General features: G+C 33.7%; 1 protein-coding gene across 1 annotated transcript in view; it reads right to left on the bottom strand.

Moving 5' to 3' along the window:
• Positions 1-27,564, bottom strand: part of Ilk (integrin linked kinase) — a 165,384-nt gene that overhangs the window by 73,857 nt on the left and 63,963 nt on the right. The window contains exons 6-7 of the mRNA XM_090406216.1: positions 23,471-23,556; positions 1,112-1,343 (exon numbers count right to left, since the gene is read on the bottom strand). Coding sequence (XP_090262342.1) covers positions 1,112-1,343; positions 23,471-23,556 — 318 coding nt within the window. The remainder of the gene's footprint in view (positions 1-1,111; positions 1,344-23,470; positions 23,557-27,564) is intronic.

Below are 27,564 nucleotides of genomic sequence, written 5' to 3'. Positions count from 1 at the left end.
CTGTATTAAATCTATTACGCACTTCAGTATTATTTATTATATATCTTCTGTTGGAGAGGATGAAGTCTATTTCACTGTAAGTTTGTCCATTTGGGCTTCTCGAAGTTCATTTTCGGTTGATTTTCTTCTTGAAAAAGCTGTCCATAATAAAGAGAGGTTATTTTCTTCTGCGAATTCAACAAGTCTTTCTCCTCTTTCATTCCTCTGTCCAAACCCAAATTTACCGATGGAGTTCAGATGGTCATCTCTGCTTACAATCTTGGCATTAAAGTCACCCATTATAATTATGTAGAATTTAGAATTATTTAATGTGGATTCTAATGTTTCACAGAAATCTATCTCTTCATTTGGATGGTCTGTAGTTGGGGAATATACTTGTATAATTTTCAGTTGGTATCTTTTATTTATGAAGAGAGACTTAGTTCAGCTATTCTTGATGTTATTTTATTAACAAACAGGACACTGTCCTTGATTGTTTTATTTATTAGGAATCCTACCACCACCACCAGTTGAGTTTCTGTCACACTCACAGTGGTAGAGCAGATGTCCATCTTTTAATCGCATGAGAGTTTTTTCTTATCTCTGAAAGGCTCACAACGTCTCATTTTATATGGTCCAATTCCTTCATCAGTTCTTGATTCTAGATAATCTAGAATCACATTTTAGATTATTATATATAATTCTGCTTAAATATTTCTTTTCTTTTATCTATTTTACAAAACTAGCTTTGTGAAAAATAACTAAAGCAGAATAGAAAGCATGACATAACAGTTGAGGTTAACTTGCAAACTTGAGCTTTATATCTAGATCTACTTATATATGAACACAAAATTCAAATCACCATCTATGAGTTAGATGTGTATCAGTTCATCTTTTCTTGCTGTTCATCTCTGCTTCCAATCAAAAATGGGGGAGAGGGTAAAAAAAAGTACATACACGGTCAATGCAGTTAACAAGTTTCAATGTTCATAGTCTTGCAGCATGAAAGCATGAACTCTCTCTTCCCAAAAAAGACTAGTGGGTTGACGAGAAGTAATTTCTACATATAAAATAAGTAACACTTATTATACATAATACACTGAATAATGTCTAAGCATAAAAATCTATATACCTGTGCCCTCATGCAGTACAGTGAACAGCGTTCCAAAAGGCATATACTGATTGATCACAATCAGATTAGGAGGATTATTACAACAACCAATTACAGGAAGAACATTGGGATGTGAAAAAATCCTTAATCGGGGATATTCCTCATTGAAGTCTCTGGAAACACGTGGGGGTACTTCCCTTAGACGTAAAATCTTGGCTACAATATCATTTCCTTGCCAAGTACCTCTCCAAGTCTGCAAGGAAACAAAAGAAAAAGGATAAATATATCTTTGTGTGGGATATTTTAAGTTATATCAGTTATATTTAAGAACAGAGGAAGTGTGATATATAAAATGCCAAAAAACATGGAAACATATAACATATCTATTATTTATACAAGGCTGCATACAACTGTACTGCTATTCTGTTTTACTTATTATTATAAAATTTAAGCTCTAAATAATTACTGAGTTGTTCTACGCTATTTTATGAAAATAACAGTAATTAATAAATCACAATTTCATAAAACAATGATGCTTTATCAAAAACAGTATACACTGACTGCATGGTTTTACTACTTAAATGATTGATAGTTTCCTCACGGTCTAAAAAAAAAGTAAATATCTTTAGACAAAAAAGTATGGAGTAAATTTTAAATATGATAATAAACTGTTAATGCTAAACACAAAGAGATGTTAAATACAAAGAGACGTGTGCAGCAAATGAACAAACACTATCTGTTCTCATGTTGAGTTTTTATATAACTGTTGGCAAAAGTGAAGTTGGTGATGTTTGTGGACCACATAAAAGAGCAATAGGATCACTTCTGTTAATAAATTTTTGATAAAATGCAATACAAGATTTTCTTCTAACTATGAAGATCATAAAAGCATCTCATTCCATGTTATAGTTTGGTAGAGAGATGTAAGACCACATTTAATCCTTTGATTTATAGGCAACTTCACTCAGATGATTATTTTTTGCAATCTCAAAACTTCTTCCTGTTTGAATCACATAAGGAAGGCCATGTGAACAAAGAATTTTGTAAATGACTAGGCATTTTTGAAAAGAGGATCTTGTCTTTTGGAGATTTTAAGAGGTTATGGATAACTTGAATGTTTGTAAGCCACTCTGATTTTGTCCTTTTAGTAATGTGATCACGTGGCATTTGGCAGATCTGCCAAAAGGAAGATATGGAGTCTTGATAGTGAGAATGTTTACTTATAGTTTGTAGGCTTGATTTTTGATAACAGTTGAGAATGAATTCATAGAATAAAAGCTTGAGCTCTTCCTTTCCATCATCTTCCCTTGTCATCATCTTTTATGACAATAAATGCTCCATACTTTGCATGAAAATTCTTTCATGCAGGCCTTAGATCAGTCACATTGTTTTTACATCACTTAAACAGGTACAAGTTTGAGATCAGAAAAAATGAAGTCTAAGTAACATGCCCATAAATGGAAGGATAAAACTTGTTTTACTTCGCATGCCTCTGCTACAAACCACAAAATGGAATGGGATATTGCCACAATGCTGACAAAAAAAAATCGATAAAGTGATTCACTCACGACTCTCCTAACAATGACCAAGGATCAATTCTACATGATGTTCTGAAGTCTCCTATATGATCTTTAAACATCACAAACTTCAATTTTCACAATTATCTAAAAATTCTATAAGAAAGATAGTATGATACACGTTAAATCATAATATGCAACACTCCTTTAACACTAACAGTTTATTATAAATTTAAAATTTATCCATACTTTCTTACCTAAGTATAAAGAGCTAATAAGCTTCATTTCGGCAATGAAAACATTACTTAAATTAAGGGGATATTAAATCCCACATAGTTTTAAAACCGAATTAGAAACTCAAGGATTGGAATCAGAGAGTTTCTTGCCGAATATAGTAAACTATAAAGTATCGGCGACACTAGCGTTAGCCAATGCAAGTGATCCTAGTACGTAGTACAATACCGGACGACTCGTTGCAAAGGTGGGGGAAGTTCAGATCGCTATTCTTAGGTATTTTCCATAATGTAAAAACACATTTCCTAGGAAATGTATGCTGTTATTACATTATGGAGGGAGGTCACTACCCAGACCGGTTTCAGCCTTTTTTGAGGCTTCATCAGTGAGTAGCTAGACCTAATACCGAAGTGTATAGCAAAAAGAACTTATATACTCTGCGAACGAGTTTTCCAAACAGGTACAACCATTAAGTTACTTAAGTATAAAGAGCTAATAAGCTTCATTTCGGCAATGAAAACATTACTTAAATTAAGGGGATATTAAATCCCACATAGTTTTAAAACCGAATTAGAAACTCAAGGATTGGAATCAGAGAGTTTCTTGCTGAATATAGTAAACTATAAAGTATCGGCGACACTAGCGTTAGCCAATGCAAGTGATCCTAGTACGTAGTACAATACCGGACGACTCGTTGCAAAGGTGGGGGAAGTTCAGATCGCTATTCTTAGGTATTTATCGCTGATACTTTATAGTTTACTATATTCGGCAAGAAACTCTCTGATTCCAATCCTTGAGTTTCTAATTCGGTTTTAAAACTATGTGGGATTTAATATCCCCTTAATTTAAGTAATGTTTTCATTGCCGAAATGAAGCTTATTAGCTCTTTATACTCAAGTAACTTAATGGTTGCACCTGTTTGGAAAACTCGTTCGCAGAGCATATAAGTTCTTTTCGCTATACACTTCGGTATTAGGTCTAGCTACTCACTGATGAAGCCTCCAAAAAGGCCGAAACCGGTCTGGGTAGTGACCTCCCTCCATAATGTAATAACAGCATACATTTCCTAGGAAATGTGTTTTTACATTATGGAAAATACCTAAGAATAGCGATCTGAACTTCCCCCACCTTTGCAATGAGTCGTCCGGTATTGTACTACGTACTAGGATCACTTGCATTGGCTAACGCTAGTGTCGCCGATACTTTATAGTTTACTATATTCAGCAAGAAACTCTTTGATTCCAATCCTTGAGTTTCTAATTCGGTTTTAAAACTATGTGGGATTTAATATCCCCTTAATTTAAGTAATCCATACTTTCTTGTTTATAGATATTTATTTTTTTAGACTGAGGAATCTACCAGTCATCTTGAGTAGTAAACCAGTCAGTGTACTTTTTCCCAACACTGTTTTGTAAAGATTTACACAACTAATAAATCCTCGTTTCTGGATAAATATATTATTATTAATCTTGAAACATTCTTCTTCTGGTTCCCATCTGCCATACGGCCGGGGGAGGGTAGCTATATGCTACCATTCTAGGGAGAGATGATTACGAGCAAGGTGGTTTCCCGTTGCCTTCCTTGCCGTAAGTATTTATGACTGTAACCTGTGTGTTCACTGGGCCGGTTTGCCTGCTTGCGGGATGAAAAACCCCAGATAAACTGGCGGGAAAAAACCCTGCTGCCCACGCCCAAGACCGGCTAACTTGGCTATGGCTGAGGAAGATCCTTAAGCTCCTCACTTCGCAACCAGGCATATGGTTGCGAAGCGCAAAGCCACTAGGCTAACCGCACGGTTTCTTGAAACATACTTATGCTAAATATGAGTTATGATATATTTTATAAGTATGCACAACAATGGGGGAAAAAAAAAGTCTCTGATATTTGACTTTGAAATGTCTCATTCCTTATCTAATTCAATATTCATTGTAAACTTTATACAGTGATGGATGCTAATTTTATCTACAAATTCTTGTAATCAAGATATAAGCTAAGAGAGCAAACATTATTCGTTCTTCTGAAATCGATGCGCGCGCACGCGCACACACACACACACACACACACACACACACACACACACACACACACACACACACACACACACGTGTGTGTAACTAATTTCAAACCCATATTCATAAAGTTAACATCACTATAACAAAAGGTAAACTCCAATTGATTCATATCTCATTTTGATATATAAAAGACAATTCTTTTTATTATAAAAATAATTAATGTATATCATCTATGAAAATTACTTCTTGCAGAAAATTGCTCATGGCCATCACTGGTGAAATGATTAAGAGATCAGAAAAAAATGGATATTATGATATTACTTTGCATGTTATAACATGCAAAGTAATATCATAATATGTAAAGTAATATGTAAAACAGAATATTTCAAGTTAGATCTACAACAGTGAAAACCATCATGATATGTGTGATGCTGCAAGTGAAAAGACAGGTCTGATATACTAATAGAGTATAATCAAAATAAACACACACACACAGGCTTGAAAAATGTTGTGCTGACTCACTAATCAGGCAAATATCTCACTAGTCAGGTGTCAACCTAGATGCAACAGTCACCTAATGTATCACAGTCATAAACTCACCAATTTATAAGATTTCGATAATTTTTCCCCTGCATAACTGCCAGCATTGAAACACACACAAAACAAAAAACCAAAAAAGTTTGTGTGGTTTTCAGTAGAGTTTGCTGCAGTAAATTGTTTTATTTTGTAATTGGTTTCCAGAGTGAAATTTTTTGTGTGTCATAAGGCACAGATACACATCAGTCCATTGGTGTACTCCAACTTGGTGCATACTCTTTTTCTGTGACTATGAGCCTTTTTAAAATGTCAGTTGAACCTGGTGTAATTCGGGCTTGTTTGATTTATGAATTTAAACTTAGTTCGAAGGCTTCAGAAGCATCCCATAAGATATGTGCAGCATTTGGAAAATGATGTAGTAGTAGAACGTACTGCACAGAAATGGCTTAAAAAATTTCTTTTTGGTGACAAATCTCTTGATGATGCACCACATTCAGGAAGACCCTCCATTATTGATAATGAAGAATTACGTGCCGCTGTTGAAAATAATTCAAGATTAACATGTCAAGAACTTTCACAAATGTTTAACATGAGTGGTGAACAATTCATTTACACTTGCATCAACTGGGAAAATCATGGAAGCTAAGCAAATGAGTCCTGCATACATTATCAAATGACAATAAACTTCAAAGGCTATCAATTTGTTCTTCACTTCTTTCACAACATAAAAATGAGCCACTTTTGGATTACTTGCTCACTTGTGATGAAAAATGGATCTCTTACTCTAATAGGAAGCAAACTTATCATTGTTGTCAACAAATAATCCAGTACCACACACTTCAAAGGCACCGCTTCATCCCCAGAAGACTATGTTTTGTGTGTGGTGGACTAGAGTCTGTGTTGTCCACTACAAGCATCTCGCTGCAGGCCAAACAATTACAGCCAAGATTTACTCGATGCAACTCAAGTAAATGTGCAGGATGCGTTACTTCAGAAACAGCCAGGATTAGTTAATCGGAAAAGTGCTATTCTTACAGAACAATGCAAAACTTATCCATGAGAAGATTTGTGCTTAAGGATGTGAGATACTCCCTCATCCTCCATATTCTCATTTTACTTATGGAGGATGCAGTTCTGTAATAAAACAGATGGAAGCAGAAGTCGCTAGGTTTATTACTTCTAAAGACAAAACATTTCATAAAAGCATAATTTACAAACTTGTATCTTGTTTGGAAAGAGTTGTAGATTATGAAGGTGCTTATTTTAATGAAAAAATATTTTATGAAAATTTTTGCAGTTGTTTAATTTTTATTATGAAAAACTGCATGAACTTTTTTGGTTACCTGATATATACACACACACACAGAATAGCAATATCATCGATATTATATTTTTGCTTTTATTCCTGTTAAAGACTCTCCTAATTGTTTCCTGATTTTGTGTGATTCCTAAAGTTAAACACAACATACTACTACTTCATGAAGAGGACACCTTTTGACGTGTAAATATTGCATCACATTCACATTAATAGACTGTGTGTGTGTGTGTGGTGACAAATATGGACACCTTTGAGCCACTTGAATAGATGTAGAGATGCCGCAGCTGGTCAAATTCTTAGTGTTCCAATGGTTTTAAACAGCCCAGAAGTCATTAGTGGCTGTGGGTGGTTATTGTGTGAATCAACCCAATTGAACATTGTCATCTGCCATGAGTTGCTGTTTTTATTTTCTGAGTTTCATCTGTTTTGCATGGAGTGTGAATTAATGTGTTTAGGACACTGATATAGACAAGTTTTTAATACATAATTTTCTGTAAATAATTTATAACTTTTTTTGCCTATATTTACAAACAGTGTCGACGATCTACTGAATGTCCCTTTTTCTGCCAGAGCTTTTGCAGATTGTATGACTATGATTATAGTCCAAGGAGATTGGAACTTGTGTATAAATAAGTAAGTAAAATGAGTTATTTCAAGTCACTTCCTTTCTTTAGTTCAATCTGGAAAATAATCATTTCCCAAGTGATTACATTTTTAAAAATTGTATCAAAATTCAAATTATGTCTCACTCTAGTATGTGCCAATGATCTAGAAATAAAATTAAGAGAATTAGCTCAAATATCCAGTCAAATTAGGTTAAAGATAAATATAAACAAAATGAAAGTAATGATGAACAGCAATTTAACACACACACACACACAAAAAAAAAAAAGAGATATACTGGAAGACAGAGAAGTAGAGAGAGTAGATTCATATATTTATCTTTGAGAAATTATAAAAATTAGAAAGGATACAGTTAGGTTGGATGGCTTTTGGGAGGATGAAAGATATCTAAAAAGATGATATTCCCATTAGTTTGAAGACAATAGTTGTCAATAAGTGTATCCTACCTGTAATTGCATGTGGCAGTGAAACCTGGAAGTTAACTCAAAATATGATTTACAAAGTGAAAGTTACCCAGAGAAGAATAAAAGAAATATGCTTTGTGTGACACTAAAAGACAGGATACCCTCCTTGTTTGATACAATCAAGAACAGGTGTACTTCATCTAAATCCTTAAAAATTTGATTACAGCGTTATGTATTCAAAATGGAGATGGACTGGACATATTGCAAGACATAACAATGCAAGATGGCCTAAATTATTGACAGAATGGAGATCTGTGGATGGCAGCAGACAAAGGGACCAAGGAAGAGATAGCAAGATGAAATTGTTAGGATTGCTGGAATGGATGAGAAAAGCTGAAAAGTGAAGGTGCAAAAAATGGCTAAAAACAAAAACAGGAATAACAAGATACAGTCATCCCCAATATAGATGTAAGGAGTAACTGTAGATCAAAATGATATCAGAGTATATATTATGTAGGCGGCCTGGTTGGCCAAGTGGTTAGCATATCCACTCTCCAGCCAAAAGGCTGTGGGTTCGAATCCTGCCATTGATGTTTGTCTGTGAAATACTAGTAGTGGTGGTCAGCAGCAGACGGCATTGGTGTAGATGATGAACATAGTTGATTTGTGGAGACGGACAGTTGTAGAGTAGGTATCCTCCTCAATGAGTCTTTGGACTCCCTGGAGGTGTTACGTAGTAATAATAATAATAATGTGCATGCTTCAATGCAACAAGCATAACATCTAGTGCTGTTTATAGTTTAATCTTTACATGTGTAGTACAACATGCTGGTAAATGTAGAAATATTGCAGTAAGAAATATTACACACACACACAAATCCACTAACACATTTTATTCTCTGCAGAGAGTAGGAGAGGCTGATTTAATCCGAACTTCTGGAGACCAGTCACTCTCTACCATAGCCAATCAGAGATAACCAGCCAAACTGTTACTAATTTTAAATGGTATCCAGTGAAGAGAGGCAGACAACTGCCACCATCTTGTGGTTTCTAATCCTAATGTGTTGTAAGACAGGGGTATGCCTGTATTAGGCATACCCCATGTCATACAACACGTTAGGTTCTAGACCACAATCATATAACAAATCAATGATCCTCCTCCACATCCAAAGATTATTTAATAGTATAATTTTCGCCTGTGTGTCACAGGCATCTTCAGTACATTTTAAGTTTAAAATTATATTATTAAATAATCTTTGTATAATCATAAATAAAGCATTTATTTATGACAGATATGCAAAGAAAAATTTCAGAATTTTTGCAAATGAAAAAATTATTCTCAATAGTTTGACTTAAGGGAACACGCTAACCAGTTTAGCTATCAAACTACACCAGTAAAAGTTTTTTCATTTCGTCAATAAGATTGTCATGCTTGCAGATAACTGTAGTATTAACTAACCACTCTGTATAGTATTATCTTTGTTTGAAACAGTAGCGAGAGGAGTGTGAGGTAAGTTTAGCCTGCAGCCCATCTTAGAGTTCGATACCTATTGTCATCAAATTTAATAATTTTATTCTTAGTAACTAAAGTAATAGGTTTACATGTGTTCTTTACAAGTGTAATTGAATTTTACTACCATTATTAACAACAATAAAATAATAGTCATAAACAGTTAATAATTCAGCGAAACACTTAACCACAAAGAGATGTAACAAGCAATGATTTAGTAAACAAATAGTTCACAAAACCCAAGCATTGGTTGATTCAGAGGAGCATCATGTTGCTAAAAACTATTGTATAAGTGACTGCAGCATTGTATAAATGGGCTTGGTCATAAATGTAAATCAGCATGAGCAAATGCAGCATCATATAAATGGACACTGGTCATAATTAAAAAGCATCATATGAGTGGATTGCCATAAAACAGTGTTGCAATACTCTATACCAGTGGTTCCCAACCTTTTCCCACTTGTGTACCCTTTTTAAATCCATTTCTATAAATTGTATCCATTGTTTTTAAAATAGCCATTTTTAAATACTGACATTTATTGTTCCATAACTAACATTTTGCATTTTGTTTACTTTACTTGTTTTTCCGCCTTTACTGATTATTTTTTATGTACCACTGAACGGCCCAGCACATACCCCTGGGGGGGTATGCATACCAGAAAAAAAACCCTGCTTGCCCATACTAGAGATTGATTAACTCAGGAACCAGTCAAGAAAGCTTAGAAAAGTTCCTTAGCCAGTGACTAGAATTGAACTTAGAATGGTCTTTCTGTGGACAGCCTAGCACTATCGATACAAATCCCATTTCCACGGAACTACACTGCATATGCATGGGTATATCCAGAGGCAAGTGACCAAGTGGTGAGTAGTCAATGGGATGATCTCTATGACGATATATGTTGCAAAAGTTGGTTGGTAGGCAGAAAAGAAGGGCTATGACAGAGAAACTTTTAAGTTATTAAGAGGGTTTATAAGAATGATGCAGAACAAGAGGTCATTCCTGGAAATTGAATAAGAGTGTTAACAATCATTGAATGACTAGGTGATAGGATAAATATTGTGGCTAGTTTGAATAATAATAATACTGAAAATAAGAAAGATCAGAGAACTAACTGATGGGACAACAACAAGCATGTCTACTCCTAGAAAAGAAAGTAGATTTCAAAATTCAAGCAAAATTTAATTTTGTTTCTCATGTTTTTACAGAGATTATTTTTTCATGCCATGCACTAATCTAGTTCAGCATTCAGTGTATAATATTTTTGAGTATCAATTAAGAGTACTTGAGTCATGAATTCCAATTTATGTCGAGTAATACCAGAACCCTCTGTTATTACAGGATTATGAAAAGACAAAGATAACTGAAAAATCTAATTTGGAATAGTTCATTTATTTTGAATGAAAAACTAAACGGAAGTTTAAGATTATTTTAATTTCAGAGCTATAAATAAGATCACTAAAATTACTGACTTTCATTTGGGCCAAACTAAGGAATTACTGGTGAGTTTAAATGGAGAATATCATTTTTTAAAATTTTATATGAATTCAGGAAATTTTCATATTCCAGTGAAGAAAGAAGATAAGGGTGCAAAAATTCTGTCACATGTTTCAGTCATTTGTGAAATCAGTATTTGATGATCATTTAAGAAACGAAGATTTGTTTTCCTTAAGGTGCTTAAGGGTCAAAACTGTATAACTGAGAGGAGACCTCCACATTGCCTTTAAAGAGATGCAGAGAACCGACCAGGGCTTCTGACCAAATGTCCAATCCTCACCTTCTCGTAGTGCATCCTGTTAGGTATTGACCTGGATACTGAACGGACGAAAATGGGATGGTAATTTGGGATTTAGCCGACCAAATTGTATTCTTATTGGCTTAAACCAATATACAAAATGATGGTACAACATGACAGAATTTCATGCTGGCTGGGGCGTCGCCAGTTAAGCAAGGCCCCGTTGTTTTCGCCAGGGAACGAGGGCAAACAGTGAAAAGTGAGCTACTGGAACAAATCTGAAAACACACCCCAACTCAACATCACCAGAGTTAAAGATCGGTACTATCAATATAAGAAGTCTGAATAGCAAAGAAATGGAGCTAGCTGAGGAATTAGATAAGTACCAGATCGACATAATAGGGGTGACTGAAACAAAAAAGACAAATTCTGGTGAGATTTTTCTGAGCAATAAATACAAAATGTTATATTCAGGCAATGGCAATCAGGGAAAAGAAGGTGTAGCTATAGTATTGAACACAAAAGACGAAACGAATCTTCTTGAATGGCAAGCAATATCAAGTAGAGCGATGTGGGCAAATATCAGAATGGGAAACTGGACAATTTGTGCTGGAATATTTGTGCCTATGGTCTCACAGAAGGTTCTACTAAGGTAGAAGTGGAGGAATTTTTTAAGGATTTAGAGAAAACAACTGACAATAAAAAAAAAGGAAAAGTTGATCCTTGTTGGGGATCTAAATAGCAAAGTAGGAAGTGATTGTCAGACATACAAAAATATTTTGGGAAAATTTGGAGAAAAGAGCAAAGCTAATAATAATGGCAAATACCTATTGGATTTCTGTTCGGGGACATGGACTGGTTATTATTAACACAATATTATAAATTATATATTTAGTTTAATCCTTTATCCAAGTGTAAGCAAACAAAGTTTGTGCCTGAAGTATTTTCAGGACACTGGGGCAACTCGCAGTAAAAGTGGTATAAGTTCTGATCACTTGACTTGCCTTAGTATCCCATAATGCAAAGCATATATCCTTATGGGTATGTATAATGCTATGCATTATGGAAAGGGTCACTAGCCAGACCGGTTTCGATCTTTATTGTGGTCTTTATTTAGGTCTGGCTCCCACTGACGAGACTTAAATAAAGGTCGAAACCGGTCTGGGTAGTGACCCTTTCCATAATGCATAGCATTATACATACCCATAATGATATGTGCTTTGCATTATGGGATACTAAGGGAAGATCAGAACCTATACCACCTTTACCACGAGTTGCCCCAGTCCTGAAAATACTTCAGGTGCAAACTTTGTTTGCTTACACTTGATAAAGGATTAAACCAAATATATAATTGGTAGCATAGCTAAGTGAAAAAACTTCCATCATAGAAAATAAATATCAAGAAGATGACAAAACATTCTGGAAGGCTGCTTAAGAACCTCAGAAATGGAGGAAAGAGTGCTGTAAAAGGAATCAAAGATGATAAAGGTGACATGAAAACTGGAGAAAGATAACCTTGAAGTATGGAGTAATGATTTCGAAAAATTGCTAAACGAAACATGCAGTGACAGCACATTGGTAAAAAACACTGACCAGGTATGCATCAGGAATACATATCCATACTTGAAGTAGAAAAAGCCATCAAAAGCCTGAAATGTGGATAAGAGGCAGAAAGAGACCATTCAACCAGGCTTGAGTATGGAGGTATAAAAATCTTACAGTGGCTGCACTGCATAGTTCAGAAGACCTAGACAGAGGGACGAATTCCAGGTGATTGGAGTAGAGCTCTCATAGTGCCCACATATAAAAAGAGAAATAAAGTACAGAGGTATTTCTTTATCGAGTGTTTCCTGGTAAGATTTATGCAAATATACCTGGAAGGGAACCTTGTTAAAAACAAGCTGGAATAATGCCGAACAGTCTTCGAGGATCAGATTTTCACTTTACCACAAATAGTTGAGAAATCATGGGAATATAACAAAGATCTGTATTTAAATGTTGTAGATCTGGAAAAGGCATATGACAAAGTTCAAGAGAAAAGCTATTCAAAACAATACAGTTGTATGGTGTCAATGGAGTATTATATCAAGCAATATTTAGTCTTTATTTGAGATGTAAGACAGCAGTTAGAACTGAAGGAAGTACAGAAAGATGGTTTGAAGTTAAATCTGGTGTCAGACAAGGATGTACATTATCCCTTCTGTTATTCATTATCTATATGGATCACATTATGAAGGAAAGCGGTATTATTATTATTATTATTTATTTATTCTTATGGCAAAAGGAATACAAAACAGCTACAGTTCAATGTCCAGTCTGGAAAGCCAATCCACAAGGCCTCATCTGTCACCTAGTGGATGTCCTGTAGGCCACCACCGTGAAATTGGTGCCTTGGGCAGTCGTTCACAATGAGTAATCGTCTGAGCCATGGGAGAACAATCACAATAAGGGTGGTCTAACAGCATCCATTTATGTAATAGGTAGCCACATCTGCCCTTGTTAGTTCTGATCCTGTTGATAGATGAGCAAATCTTCCTAGGAAGAACAAAACCAGGCTGTGGAGCACAGGGATCTTCAACCAGGAAGCCGTTTGTTGGACCAGAATTCTCTCCACATGTCAGATGTTGATGGCAGGGCAGCTGAAGAGAGTTCGTCCATGTACCAGAAAGACTTTCTAGATTTTAGGCAAAGACTAGGTGGATTTATGAGTCTGGTGCAGGGTCAGGAGTGGGTGGCTCATTGCTTTATTAAATTCTTTAATCGAGGTTTGTCTTCTCTGTATGTTTGATGGAGCAATGTTAGATAGGACAGGCAGCCAGGAGAGGGAGGTGCTTCACATTGTCCCACTAATTGTGCACATGGTGGAGTTTATTATTATTATTAAGACAGACCTCCAGGAAGTCAGAGACTCATCAAGGGAGGCCACATACCACACACACACACACCAGCTATCATACTTATTCTTGAATTCATTCACACTGCTTGCACTCACATCTAATGGCAATCCAATCCAATCACGCATTACCCTCTGAGAGAAAAATCTAGCCCTCACCCCCTTTTCAACAGCCTTCATTCTCAGCTTTCAAGGATGCCCTCTTTTCCTTTCCCCACCGTCATAAAGTGAAATCCTGTATGACCCTTTCAGAAGTTCATAGGTCTCAATCATATCACTCCTCTTTTTCCTGTTTGTTAGTGTCTGCAGTCTACAAATTCTCAATCTGTCTGCATAATCAGTATTCCACAATCCTGATATCGTTTTTAACACTCTCCTTTATACTCTCTCCAATATATCAGAATCACAACAGAAATCAGGACACCAGACTTGCGCACAATAGTCCAAGTAAGGTCTTATCAAGGCCTTGTACAGAGGCAAAATGATATCCTTATCTTTACATGTGAACATTCATTTCAGCATTGCTATTATCTGTTAGTTGTATTTGCAATTTTTGCCACATTGCCTCTGAACTTCAACTTTCTATCTACTAACACTCCAAGATCTCTAGCCTCATCAGTTTCTTCTAGCATAATCCCACCAGTATAATACAACATTGGATATCTAATCATGCCGAAGTGAATGAATGACTTTACATTTACTAACATCCATTTCCACACACCCATAATTCCAGCCTATTCAAATCATTCTGCAAGTGCTGCATATCAACAGCATTCCTGATTACTCTACCTATCTTTGTATCAGCAAATAGCTGAATAACGTCACTTGTCAAATCCTACCCAATATCAATAATGTACAGATTGAATAACATTGGACCAAGCACTGATCCTTGTGGTACACCACTTTTTTTATTAATTTTTTTTTTTTTTTTTTATTAATCTTTGTACTGGTTATGGGCAGTACTTCCCTTACATCACATCCAGACATTTCGTCCACACTTGATATAGATCTAAGCCTTTACAAGTGTTTTACCCTATGCCTGTTCTAGTTATCATTGTATTCATTCTCTGGTGGCAACGCCATGTCACCAGTGTCCTGTAGGGCCCTCAAGAAAAGAACTTTTATATCCTTCTGCATAAGTCCAAGCTGTATTAAGTCCTTATAACTATTTGCACTCCATACGCCATGTAAAGAGATGGTGGCGCTGGTAAACCTCGAAGTTGCCCCATGCTCCTCCCATATCTTGCTAACTAGATCTTGGTTCCTTAAATCTTGCAGATTAACATCCCCCGTATACCACTTTTTGATATCTGTCAGTCAGCCATCCTCTTAACAATGATAATATTCTATAATCAAAACCCATATTCTTCAATTTATGCAACAGTCTACCATGCTGTATTCTGTCAAAAGCCTTAGAAAAATCCAAAAGTATCACGGTGTATACATTCCCTTTGTCTAGTTCAATGTTAACATTGTTACAGACTGTGAGCAAGTTGCTAAAACATGACCTTCCCTTAGTATATCCATGTTGTTCATTGAAAACTAGAGATTCACTATCAACCCATCTCTGAATGCGAACCCTAACCAATTTTTCCCAAATCTTCATCACCACTCCTGAGATACTAATTGGTCAATGGTTGGATACATCAGTCTTTGCACCACCCTTGTGCAGTGAAATTACCATACATTCCTTCCATTCCTGTGGAATCCTCAATGTTCTGAGACATATCAAACAGCCTGGTCAAGGAAATAGCCAGTTCAGCTGAACACTCTTTTAGCACACATGCTGATGTCCCATCAGTCCCTATTGCTGAATTCTTATCCAATTTGTGCAACTGCTCTAATATCTCATCCTCATACACCTGCGTTTCTTCATCCAGTGAAGAGGTAGCACTGAGCTCAGTACTGCATACACCAGGTTGACAGCTTTGAACAAAATAGGAACTCATTAGTGGAACAACCTCTTCTGCATCTGTAACCCTCACGCCATCTGAATTTAGAAAAGTTATCCTTTCATATTCATTCTTTCTTTTACTTGCAGCATATCGATAGAATTCTTGTGGGTTGTCTTTAGCACGCAGAACCAGTTTCTTTTCATACTCAGACTTTGCTTTGTGTACAACTTGTGACTATTCTAGCCTGCTGCTTATAACGTTCGTAACTGACGTCATCCTAATGCACACGTTATTCCTTCACGTCTTTTTCTTATGAATCTCTTGTTTAATAAGATTACACATCCATTTGACTCCTACCCTATTTATTCTTCAAATTCTTGGGACACATTCTGATATCACATCATTTAAGTATTGTTTAAATGCTTCCATGTGGATGATGTTATACTTCTAATTAAATCCAGTACAAGTCTGCAAGATTCCCTGACTAAATTGAATAACTGTTGTAATACATATGGTATGAAGGTCAGCAACAACAAGACAAAGACAACGAAAATAGGCAGAAACATTGAAAATATCAACTGCATTGTAAATGAAGAACCTATAGAACAAGTAAAGCATTTCAGCTACTTAGGCACAATTTTTAGTGAAGATGGTAAATTAAATATGGAAATAGACAACAGAATCAACAAAGCTGGTATGGTAGAAAATCAACTGAATAAATTTATATGGAGTAAGAGAGAAATTAGTCAAAACACTAAATTACCTGTATACAAGAAAGTGTTCAAACCAATTATAACTTATGGATCTGTAAACTGGGTTAGAAGTAGAACACTTGACCAAAGATTGGAGACTGCAGATATGAGAGTCCTGAGAAAGATTAGCGGCATGAACAGACGGCATCAATGGCAATATCATATTAAAAACAAGGATATTAGGAAAGAACTTGACATTGTTAGTATCCAGGAATGTGTTAGCAGAGCTAATCTCAGGTGGTATGATCATTTAAAGAGAATGGGAGAGGAAAGTTAAGCAAAACAAGTGTTCTCTGCCAAAATGGGAACTCCTAAGAAAAAGACCTAGAGGAAGACCAAGATATTGGTGGATTGAGATGGTAAAAAGTGTCTTAGAAGAAAGAAATATAAGATCTGACAATGTTGGAGTCTTGACAGGTAACAGATTGATTTGGAGGAAAACTGTAGACAGGAAATTAGTAACGATGTAAAATTTTTCATGTAGTACTATCATATCTTGTACACCTCTTGAGTGTACATGTCAGGAATTTGAAGATGATGAAAACTTGTAAACTTTGAAATGAACTGGTCAAGTCCCGAAAAAGGAAGCAGTAGCAAAAAGTAATTTTCTGAGGAAAATTTAGATATTTATTACTGAGTCAGGATATTGTAAAATATGATCAATTCATCAAATTTCTTTCTTATCTAATTAAAAGAGCCCATACAGGAATATAATAGATAATAGAGTTATGGCATATGTTCTTTGAAGTACACATGTAATAGCAGATTACTAGCCTAGATTTCTAAGAGAAGTAGACCTTAGAAAATAGTGAATAAAAAATTTCCAAAGAAAATGATGAAGAAATTAGTAATTTAATAGTTTTAATGAACTGAATGGTAACAACAGAAAAGATCTTACTGTATTTTTATAATGGCTGACACATGTATAGAAAAACAGAATTTGATGAAGTCCAGTATGCTTCATATTATGTTACAAGGATATCATTAGAGAGATAACAGAAGATCAGTTGACAACATTCAAAACATGAATCAAAAGAATTCAGATAGTAAGTGTTTACTTGCACTATTAGATTTCAAAAGGGAAACAACTGGTAGCTTTTGTAATTCAAATACCAAGTTCTATAACTTATTCACTATTAAATTAATATGTTGACAGTTTTTATATTTATATATTTTTATAATTATGTTTATAATTTATAATATGAATAATAATTATAATGAAAGGTTTAATGACAATTATCTCCCAAAACTTTGAGAATGCCAATGCAAGTGAAAAGGTTTGGATGGTGTCAAAGTTTCAAAAACAAATGATCAAATTTAATGTATGAAGAATCTTGGTTTGATTCCAAAGAACTGTGTGTTTGATATCAATGGCAGGGTAAGCAAAGCCAGACTGCATATTCTAAGAATTTGATGTAGTTCTGCTGTTTTGGATTCTAATTTAAGAAGAATAGCACGTTTGTCCAAAACAAAGTTGATATCAACAGAGCACATGATAGACACCAGTCAAGGAGAGAGGTGGTAATTTATCTTGGGTATACGGTAGAAACGAAGACAGTTTCCAAGCTGGTTTGAAAGTGTATAGATTATACTTGCAAAACAGCCTGTGCGTTTGTTTCAATGTTGCTTTAAAGTATGATATGGCAACTCTTTTTACATTGGATTGTTATCTAGTTGAGGAGTGATATCTATCAATAATTTTCTAGATGGTAGTTTCATTATATTCATTAGTAGTTATCCATTATATCCATATATATATAATTCTTCTAACAGATGAGAATCAGAAGAGATTTTGTGGGCTCCCTGTATAAATATTTTGATGATATCTGTCTTCAGTGATGGTTGATGGTATGAAGGTGAGCAGACAGAGGAATCTGTCAGTGAAGGAAAGTTTCTATGAACAGAAAATTTAATACCGCCTGTAGAAGTAGGGATTATTAAAGTATCGAGAAAGAGAAGACTTGTGGGATTCACATTCAATAGGACACTAGATAATGGGATACTATCTTCGATATGCTCTCTTTGTAAAAAGAACCACATCCCATACAGCCATAAAGGAAAAATCTACATTCATAATGTTAGCTTTTTGAATAATTATGATAGTTTCTGATATCAGCTTTGTAAGATATAGGTAATTTGAAAGTATTTGCTTTATGTTTCTATTCAGTCTTTCACACATACCATTACACTGCGGATGATAAGGTGTTGTAAAAATCTTCTTAACATTAAGTAATTTACATAACTGTAACAATAGTTCAGATGTGAAATTTGCTCCTTGATCTGAAAGTAAGGTCTGAGGAGTTCCATATCTACAAACTATCATATTCAAAAACTTTCTTGCAATAATTTTTGCAGATTGGTCTTTCATTGATACTGCTTCAGGAAATCTAGTTAGCATGTCTATGATTACTAGAATATACCTATTTCCTTTTTTAGTAATTGATAGTGGACCTACTACATCAATAGCAACAGCTTGAAATGGTCTAGTTGGAATTGGAAATGGTTGTAAAGGAGCTTTTCCTCTAAAAGGGGATCTTATTTGGCACTTATGGCATGATTTGACATACTTGAGTATATCACTCTTCATACCTTTCCAGATGTAACGATCCTTTATTCTTTCCAAAGTTCTAGAAAACCCTTGGTGTCCTGCTAAGTCAGAATCATGGAAAGTATACATAATCCAAGGAATCATTTCAGTTGGTGCCAATATTTTCACCTTCAACTTTCCATCTTCCATTTGTCTAGATAAGAGTAACCCATCTTTATCTAAATACAAGTTTTCCAGATTCAAAAATGTATCTAGCTGAGTTTCACCTTTCAATACTGCTTCATAAATAGTTTTTAGTATGGGATCATCCTTCTGAGCTTGGACAATCTTATCCTTTTCCCAAATTTGTGAACTAGGTTCCTTATTCTTTAGAGTCTCAATATTAAATACTTGATCATTATCATTAGTATCTAGAAAAACTTCAGGAGACTGCTCTAATTTTCCACTGTCACCTGATTTCCTGTCCAAACAGCATTCTATTCCACACAATGATACTGTATTATCAACAAAATTACACACAAACCCATGACGTTTCAGAAAATCAATTCCAAATATTATTTGTACATTTGGATTTGAAGATTCTGGAAGAACAATTAATGGATGAGAAACTTTCAATGGAAAACAAGGAATTGAAATAAAGACATTGATTTGCTTATAAGCTGAAATTTCAGATTCAAATATTCCTTTTAATTTAATTGGATTGCTTAAAACTGCAATATCATTTGGAATTAGAGATTTAATTTTGTTAAATAAGCTATAAGAAACGAGTGAAATATGTGCACCTGTGTCAAGTAAGATTTCACAAGGTACATCTTCAATAAATCCTTGTAAAACTGTCAAAGGATTTCTTTCATTAGCATAAGGAGCTAATGCTACATCAAACTTTCTTTTATGGTTAGAGCTGTCTTTGGCTTTACCCATGTTTAGTGAATAATTTGACATTTCTGTCCTTGCCAGTATGATATTGGAATAATAACTAATTCCAGATTTACTTTTATTCTCTGATTTCTTATTTTAAAAACAAGATCTATCTCTAACATAACAATCTTTAGCAAAATGACCCTGTTTATTGCATCTAAAACATTTTGGAATGTATCTTCTATGAGATGCTTTATTCCTGTTAATGTCATCAGATTTACAAGAGAAAGATTGATTATCTGTAAGATTTTTGGATATTGTTAAATCCGACATCATCTTAAACAGAAGTTCCTCTCCTTGTACTATGGGTCTCTGTTGTCTTTCTATTTCTTCACTCATAAATGTTTTCAGTTCCTCATATTTTTCCAAATCATGTAATTTTACCCTGGAATCAGATTCTGGAATATCTTTAGTAAAATTCACAGAAGTTTCCTTAGACTTTTTCCTTTTATTTGCAACTTTACTTTTTTGAAGCTTTTCTTCTCTCATTTTATCTGTACCCACAATGCTAGGAGAATGAGTTTGATTATGCTGAAAAGAATTTATTTGCTTATTGCATGAGGAATGAAAAATATCTCTAAATCTTTCTTCCTTTTCTTTAACAAGTTCAAAACATTGTTCAAGATTTCTAACTTTTTTCTTATATGCTGTTTCTTTTAAATTATCCTTAAGACCAAGCCTAAATTGATTAAAGAACAACCATTCTAAAGAGGATCTCTCTTCAGATGAAATATTAAATCCATGAGCAATGCTCCACAATCTATGATAATATTCAGAAACAGATTCCTTATTACCTTGGATACACTGCTGAATCTTCCAAATGTTAGGCCCTAATTCTCTTACATTTGAAAATTCCGATATTAGCAAACTTTTAAAGGTTGCATAATTGTCAGTATCTCTTAGTAAAGGAGATGTGTTTAAGAATGTTTTGGCTTTTCCCAACAATTTATTACGAAGTATAATTAACAAGTGAAAATCTGACCTTTTTCCTAAATCTTTAATTTTTTCTGCATACCTAAAAAATGTTTCTATGCTTTCACTACTATCACCTGAGAAAGAAGGTATTACTAAGGTTGGATTTATTAACCTAAAAAATTCTTCATCATTAACTGAAGGAACTTTACTACTAATATTACTATTTTCTGTAGCCATTTATTTTATTTTATTTTATTTTATTTATTTTTTTTTTTTTGAGTCAAGATTTGCCTTTTGGATTCTAAAATAGTTTAGTCATAACCAATCCTGTCGACTGCGCCATCGTTATTTTTTATACTTTATATTTTCCCTCTTTTTCTATATATATATATATATATTATTAACTATTTAGCCTACCGGCTGTGCCTTTGTTAATAATTATACTATATACTTATGAGGTGATTTATTATATAAATCTCTTTTACTAACAATTATTTTTTTTTTGACTCCGAGTGTCCCTATATGTTATTGTATTGCACAAAAGTTCACTCCAATTGGTGCAATGACTTTAACTCTCTCTTTCAGAATCCAACTAATCATTGACTCAAAACCAAGTACAAAATAAACACATTTAATAAAACTAAAGCAATATGTATACACTTCTAGCAATAATACATAACTATAACTACAGATTATATGGATCCAAGGCCTTATTTAAAAATGTAAACTTACTCTTAAGACTAAACACTTTTTCTTTCACAATCACAAAAAAAATGTTCATAGTCTTTTTCTCTTTCTGTTAAGGCTCTTTTTCAGAAGTTATACAGCTCTGTACTTCATTTTCAGGATCCTTTTCATCAATCAATGTAACACACATAAAAGTCTTCTTGACTAAATCTTGTTTCCTTTTAGTAGCAATACTCATCAGATCATGCATCCTTAATACCTATAAATCTTCTTAATCAATATATTTTCTAAACATTCACTTTCAAGCATCCTTAATACTTATAGAACTTCCTTATCAATATTTTCTCTAAGAAAAACATTCACTTTAGAATGTAAGCAACAAGTTCTTCTTTCATTCACAATACTAAATGACAGTCTTAACTTTTTCCACTTTAAAAAAAAAACTTACAGTTTCAAGATTTCCTTTTATTCATTACTTATTCCTCCTTGAAACCTATTATTTCCACTATTCCTTTTTCGGAATACACTATAAAATTTCTTCCGACTGCCACACACAAAAAAAATCAAGTTCCTTCCAACTTGAATATTTACCGGCCAGTGTTCTAAAAACTTCCGAATGCTCTCTTGTTTACAACCGTTACTTGGATACGCAACGCTTTCCTTGTCAGCTGTCAATCACACATCAAATCCTCTCCGGGAGCATGCGCACTCAACAAAAGTCAGAAACTACGCACTGCAATAAAATGGCTGACTCGCTGTATCCATTAGCGCTAAGAGAAAGTCTTTCACAAAACACAAAATTCAACATTTTTAAACCACAACAAACTTTCTTATAAGTAACACAAATATTCAGTTTAGTAAGTACATTCATTTTTTTACTTCTTTACATGTTACTTCTAATATAATATTTTCATAACGAGCACATCACAAGTGCAGACACTGCGTGTATGAAAACAAAACTAACAAGCATAATTAATACATAAAAATATTCAGAATTTTTAATATGATTATTTTTACAATATCCATGGCCTAAAAAAAAAAAGAGAAAAGTTCAAAAAAGAGTAAAGAACACACAAAAAATTAACTGTTGGAAACTTAGATTTATTAGATAATAAGATAGGGCAAATTGGGTAAGAGAGCAATAGAACCATTTAGAATAACAGAAAAAAATTCTTCCCGTAAATTTTAAAATAGCGGACTGATATGACAGAAGAAATAATTAAACAAAAACTTCCCAAACAGTTAGCACTGCACAATTCATAGGATTGTAATATAGTAAAATTAAGCAATAAGGGAACATCTGCATTTATACAGTACTATTTATAAATTATTCTCTATGTATGTAATACACACTGTAATACAAATTTAACTGGAGATTTAATATTTGACTACTTGGTCAACCAGAACAACAAATGTTAGCCAGGTTGACAAATTAGTCACATACTAACTCTCCAACCAATAGGCTGCAGGTTCAAATTCCACCATGAGCAGAATATTTGTGAATGTTTACATGTATGAGATGAATTTCATTGCTCAACATGAAACTATTCAAAAAGTTGCATATTTGTTTCATCACTAGAGCAGTTTCTAGATTATATAATAAATAAACAATTAAAAAAAATAAAATAAATAAAAAATACAAAAAATCTTTTAACCCAACCATGATACTATTGTACTATAAGTTTACAACCTTTCGTGGGTAGGAGGCACATACAAAAAATAAAAATAAAATAAAATAACCAATCGTGCTGAACAGTCAGAAACGAAAATTAACACTCTAAATAAGTCAATCAACTTCTGAACATTCCATGCATGTTTTTTTTTTAAATTAATAAAAAACAACAAAAAAAACTAATAAATTAAGAACCAAAAAAAATTCTTACATCCCCAGAAGGTGAAGTAGCCATTTTCAATTGAAAATCTAATTCACTAATATTGATACCAGAATGACGAGATAAAGTTGCATCTCCTGTCAAGACAAACAAAATGTTGTAAGATTAACATGCAAAGATAACTGTTTGGAGGAGGAAAAACACATCCATTATTTTAAGTCAGACATGAATTATTCTAATAATAACTTCCATGTTTATTCATTTGAAACTAATATATAGCTAACAGGATAAGAATGAAGGCTCATTATACATAAATGAGTTGAACCGTAAACCTCTGCCTACAAAGATAAAATATGGTTGAAAAGAAGAATATCATTGATACTATTATCATCATCTTCAGATCTCCATGGAGTTAAAGAGTCACAGGTCACTGTCACACACACACACACACACAAGTCATCACACCATACCTTAAACACATTTGCATCATTCTCTACAGACACCATGCTATCAGGTAATGCATTCCAATCTTTCACCGCTCTCCATGCAAAAAAAACTGCTTTCCACTACTTTGCTCCACATATTCTTTATATGGCTCTCAGGGATGACCTCATGTTTTCCCCCCATTCCATGAAAATCTCCATTAGCATTGATCCACTAAGATCTGTAAACTGCATCTTCTCAATCTTTCTTCATACTCAACATTCCAGAGCCAGAAACTACCTTAGTTAATTGCCTCAGGATGGATCTTTCCAATATCTCTTCATCCTTTTAAAAACCAGGTGGCCAAATCTGTACAGATTAGTTCATATGTGGTTTAATCAAGACCTTAGACAGTGGAACCATAATCTCCTTCTATAAGTCAGCACCCTCTGCATTACTGCCAGAATTTGTTGTGCTGTCCTCACAATTTTAGTGTCCTCCAAAATTTTAGATCCCCTTCCACCACACCCCGAGATCTATTTCCTCCAATATATTCTCCACATACCATCTTTGTTTTGAATCATAAAACTTACATTTTGCAACACTGAACTGACAATTCCACTCCAATGCCCATTCACTCTGTCTATTCAAGTCTTCTTGTAAAGCATTATATCATCTGCTCTACTCCTCAGAGTTCTCGGCACGTATGTATCATCTGCAAAACATTCAAATTTTCCACAATATCATTAACGTACAAGTTAAACAGCGATGGCCCTAAAACAGACCCTTGAGGCACACCACTAATGTCTTTCCTCTTTTGGGCTATTGCTCCCCATACACAACTTGCCGATACTTATCAGATAGCCAGTGTTCAATTCAATGCACTAATCTAATATTCAACTCCATCTGCTCTAATTACTAATTACTAATAACTCTATACTAATAACTTCCTTGTTAAAATAAAATTAAGATTACCACCTAAATGGCTACAAGTAACAAGAACAAAAAGAAAAATTGAAACATTTGTTTATAAAACTAGACTATTGAATGACACAAATGTACAATGGTTATATGAACAAAGAATTAACCAATATCTAGATAAAATAAAACAAAATGAAGAAATAGAAATAGAATGGCTTAATATAAAAATGATACTAAATGCAGCAGCAAATGAAAGCTTAGGAAAGATCAAAAAATTCAATAAAAGGAAAAAACTGAAGATCTGGGATGATACAGTCAAAGAAATAATCAAAAAGAAAAAAGAAGCCTATCACAAATGGTTAAGCAGTAAAAGATTAGAAGATGAAATAGAATATAAAAGAATAAGAGCCATAGCTAAAACAGAAGTCAGAAAAAGACAGAGAATCATGGAACAAATTTGTTTCTAATTTAGAACATGATTTATATAAAATAAGACTAAATGTATGTAAGATTTTGAAACACTTAAATGCAGATACCAAAGAAAACATAAAATTAAACACCAAATTGAAATGAGAAGAATTTCTAATTTCAATTCGGTGTAGTAATTTCTAAATTACTACACAGAATTGTGGACAGACAAATATTTTAAAAAAGACAACTGGCAAACAATTAATGAAAATGAGAAGGAAATAACTAAAGAAGAATCAGCCTGAAAGAAACAAGAAACAGAAAATCACCTGGAGAAGATTAAAATATGCAGGAACAAGATTCAAAGAAAGACTTATTTTTAAATAAAATTTATTCAACTGGTATCCCCCAAATAGAATGGAAAAAAGCAATTGTGATTCCTATCTTTAAAAAAGGTAATAGAGATGACCCTAAAAACTATAGAGGTATTAGTATACTAAATTCCTGTTACAAAATATATAGCAGAATCTTAAATAACGAACTAATGAAATATTCCGAAAACTTTATTTTAGAAGTACAGAATGGATTTAGAAAAGGATGATCATGTATAGACCCGGTCTTTTGCCTAAAATTAATAATAGAGAAGAGAAGAGAATACAATTTAGAAAGACATATTACATTTATTGACTTTGAAAAAGCATTTGACAAAGTTAAAAGAAACATTATTTAACATATTAAAAGAAAGACAAATACCAAATAATATCCTAAAAGCTATCACAAGTATATATGAAAATAATCAAATACAAATAAGATTAAATCACGAGCTATCATATACGAGAGAGATAAACCAAGAGGTCCGACAGGTATGTCCCATCTCAGCAATTCTTTTCAATATCTACTTAAATGAAATTATAATAAAATGGAATAAAAATTTACATCAAGGAATTAAACTTTCTCCTACAGTAAACTTAAACACTCTCCTCTTTGCCGACGACCAAACAATAATTACAAATTCTGAAGATAACTTAGAGAAAGCTATTTTAGATCTAAATGAGATATCCAAAGATTATGGTATGATAATATCAACAGAAAAATCAAAAACTATGGCCTTTAAAGGACAAGATCCAGCAAGAACTAAAATAGTAATAGATAACAAGATCTTAGAACAGGTGAATTCATTTAACTACCTAGAATGTATGATCACATATGAAAATGAAAAAGATATAAACGTAAAAACTGCAAAATATTTAAAAATAACAGGTGTAATTAACTCTATATTTAAACCAAACCTAGCTCAAAAACAAACCAGACTAAAAGTATACAATACATTAGCCCTACCAGTCTTAATGTATGGAAGCGAAATCTGGACAATAAAACAAAAAGACAAACAAAGATTAACAACAACAGAAATGAAGTTTATGAGAAAAATTGCAAAGTATACCCTATTTGATCACAAAAGAAATGAAGAAATTATGAAAGAATTAAACCAAGAACCAGTAATAGAAAAAATTATAAAATATAAACATAAATGGATGGAACGTGTTCAAAGAATGAAAACAGAAAGATTACCAAGACAAGCCTTAAAGTACAAGCCATTAGGAAAAAGAAAACTAGGACGTCCTCTTAAACGATGACTTCTAAGGCCGGAACAGGCCATTCTAGGCCTAAATTCTTGATACACATGATGATGATCTACTCTAATTATCAACTTATCATGTGGCAGTCTATGAAAAGCCTTTATAAAGTCTAAATATACTACTATGCATCCATCCTTGTCCAATGCACCCATCACTTTATTGATAAGTATGCAGATCACTAAAACAGGCAAGTGACGTGGGCAAACATCAGAATGGGGAAATTGGATAATGAGACTTATTTGTGCCTATGGTCCCACAGAAAGTTCTACTAAGGAAAAAGTAGAGGAATTTTTAAGACATTAGAAAAGGCACTAGACATAAAGAAAAAGCTGGCCCTTGTTGGATATCTAAACAGCAGAGTAGGAAATGATTAAGAGATATAGAAAAATGTTTTGAGAAAATTTGGATCAAAAAGAGCAAAGTTAATAATAATGGTAAGTACCTGCTAAATTTCTGTTCAGGACATAGACTAGTCACTACCTTTTAAGAAGCAAATCTGTGCATAAAGATGTGCACAAGTATGGAGAAAAAACACAAGAAATAATAAAAATCTCATTGACTATGTTATTGTCATCAGAAATGTCTTTACAGTGGTTCAGGATACAAGAACATAGAGGATTTGAAATAGGAAGTGATTACCATTTAGTTGTTAGGCAGGAAAAGTTGATTATTATACTGAAAAGAATCAGTCAAGAAGCTTTCAGAGGTGAATTGTAGACTCAAATACATACATTAATTTTTTTAAAAAATGAATTT

The sequence above is a fragment of the Typopeltis vanoorti genome, chromosome 16 (assembly GCF_054136105.1).
Source record: "Typopeltis vanoorti isolate ZY-2024b chromosome 16, IOZ_Tvanoo_1.0, whole genome shotgun sequence".
NCBI lineage: Eukaryota > Metazoa > Arthropoda > Arachnida > Uropygi > Thelyphonidae > Typopeltis > Typopeltis vanoorti.
This window is presented reverse-complemented; position numbering and strand designations above follow the sequence as displayed.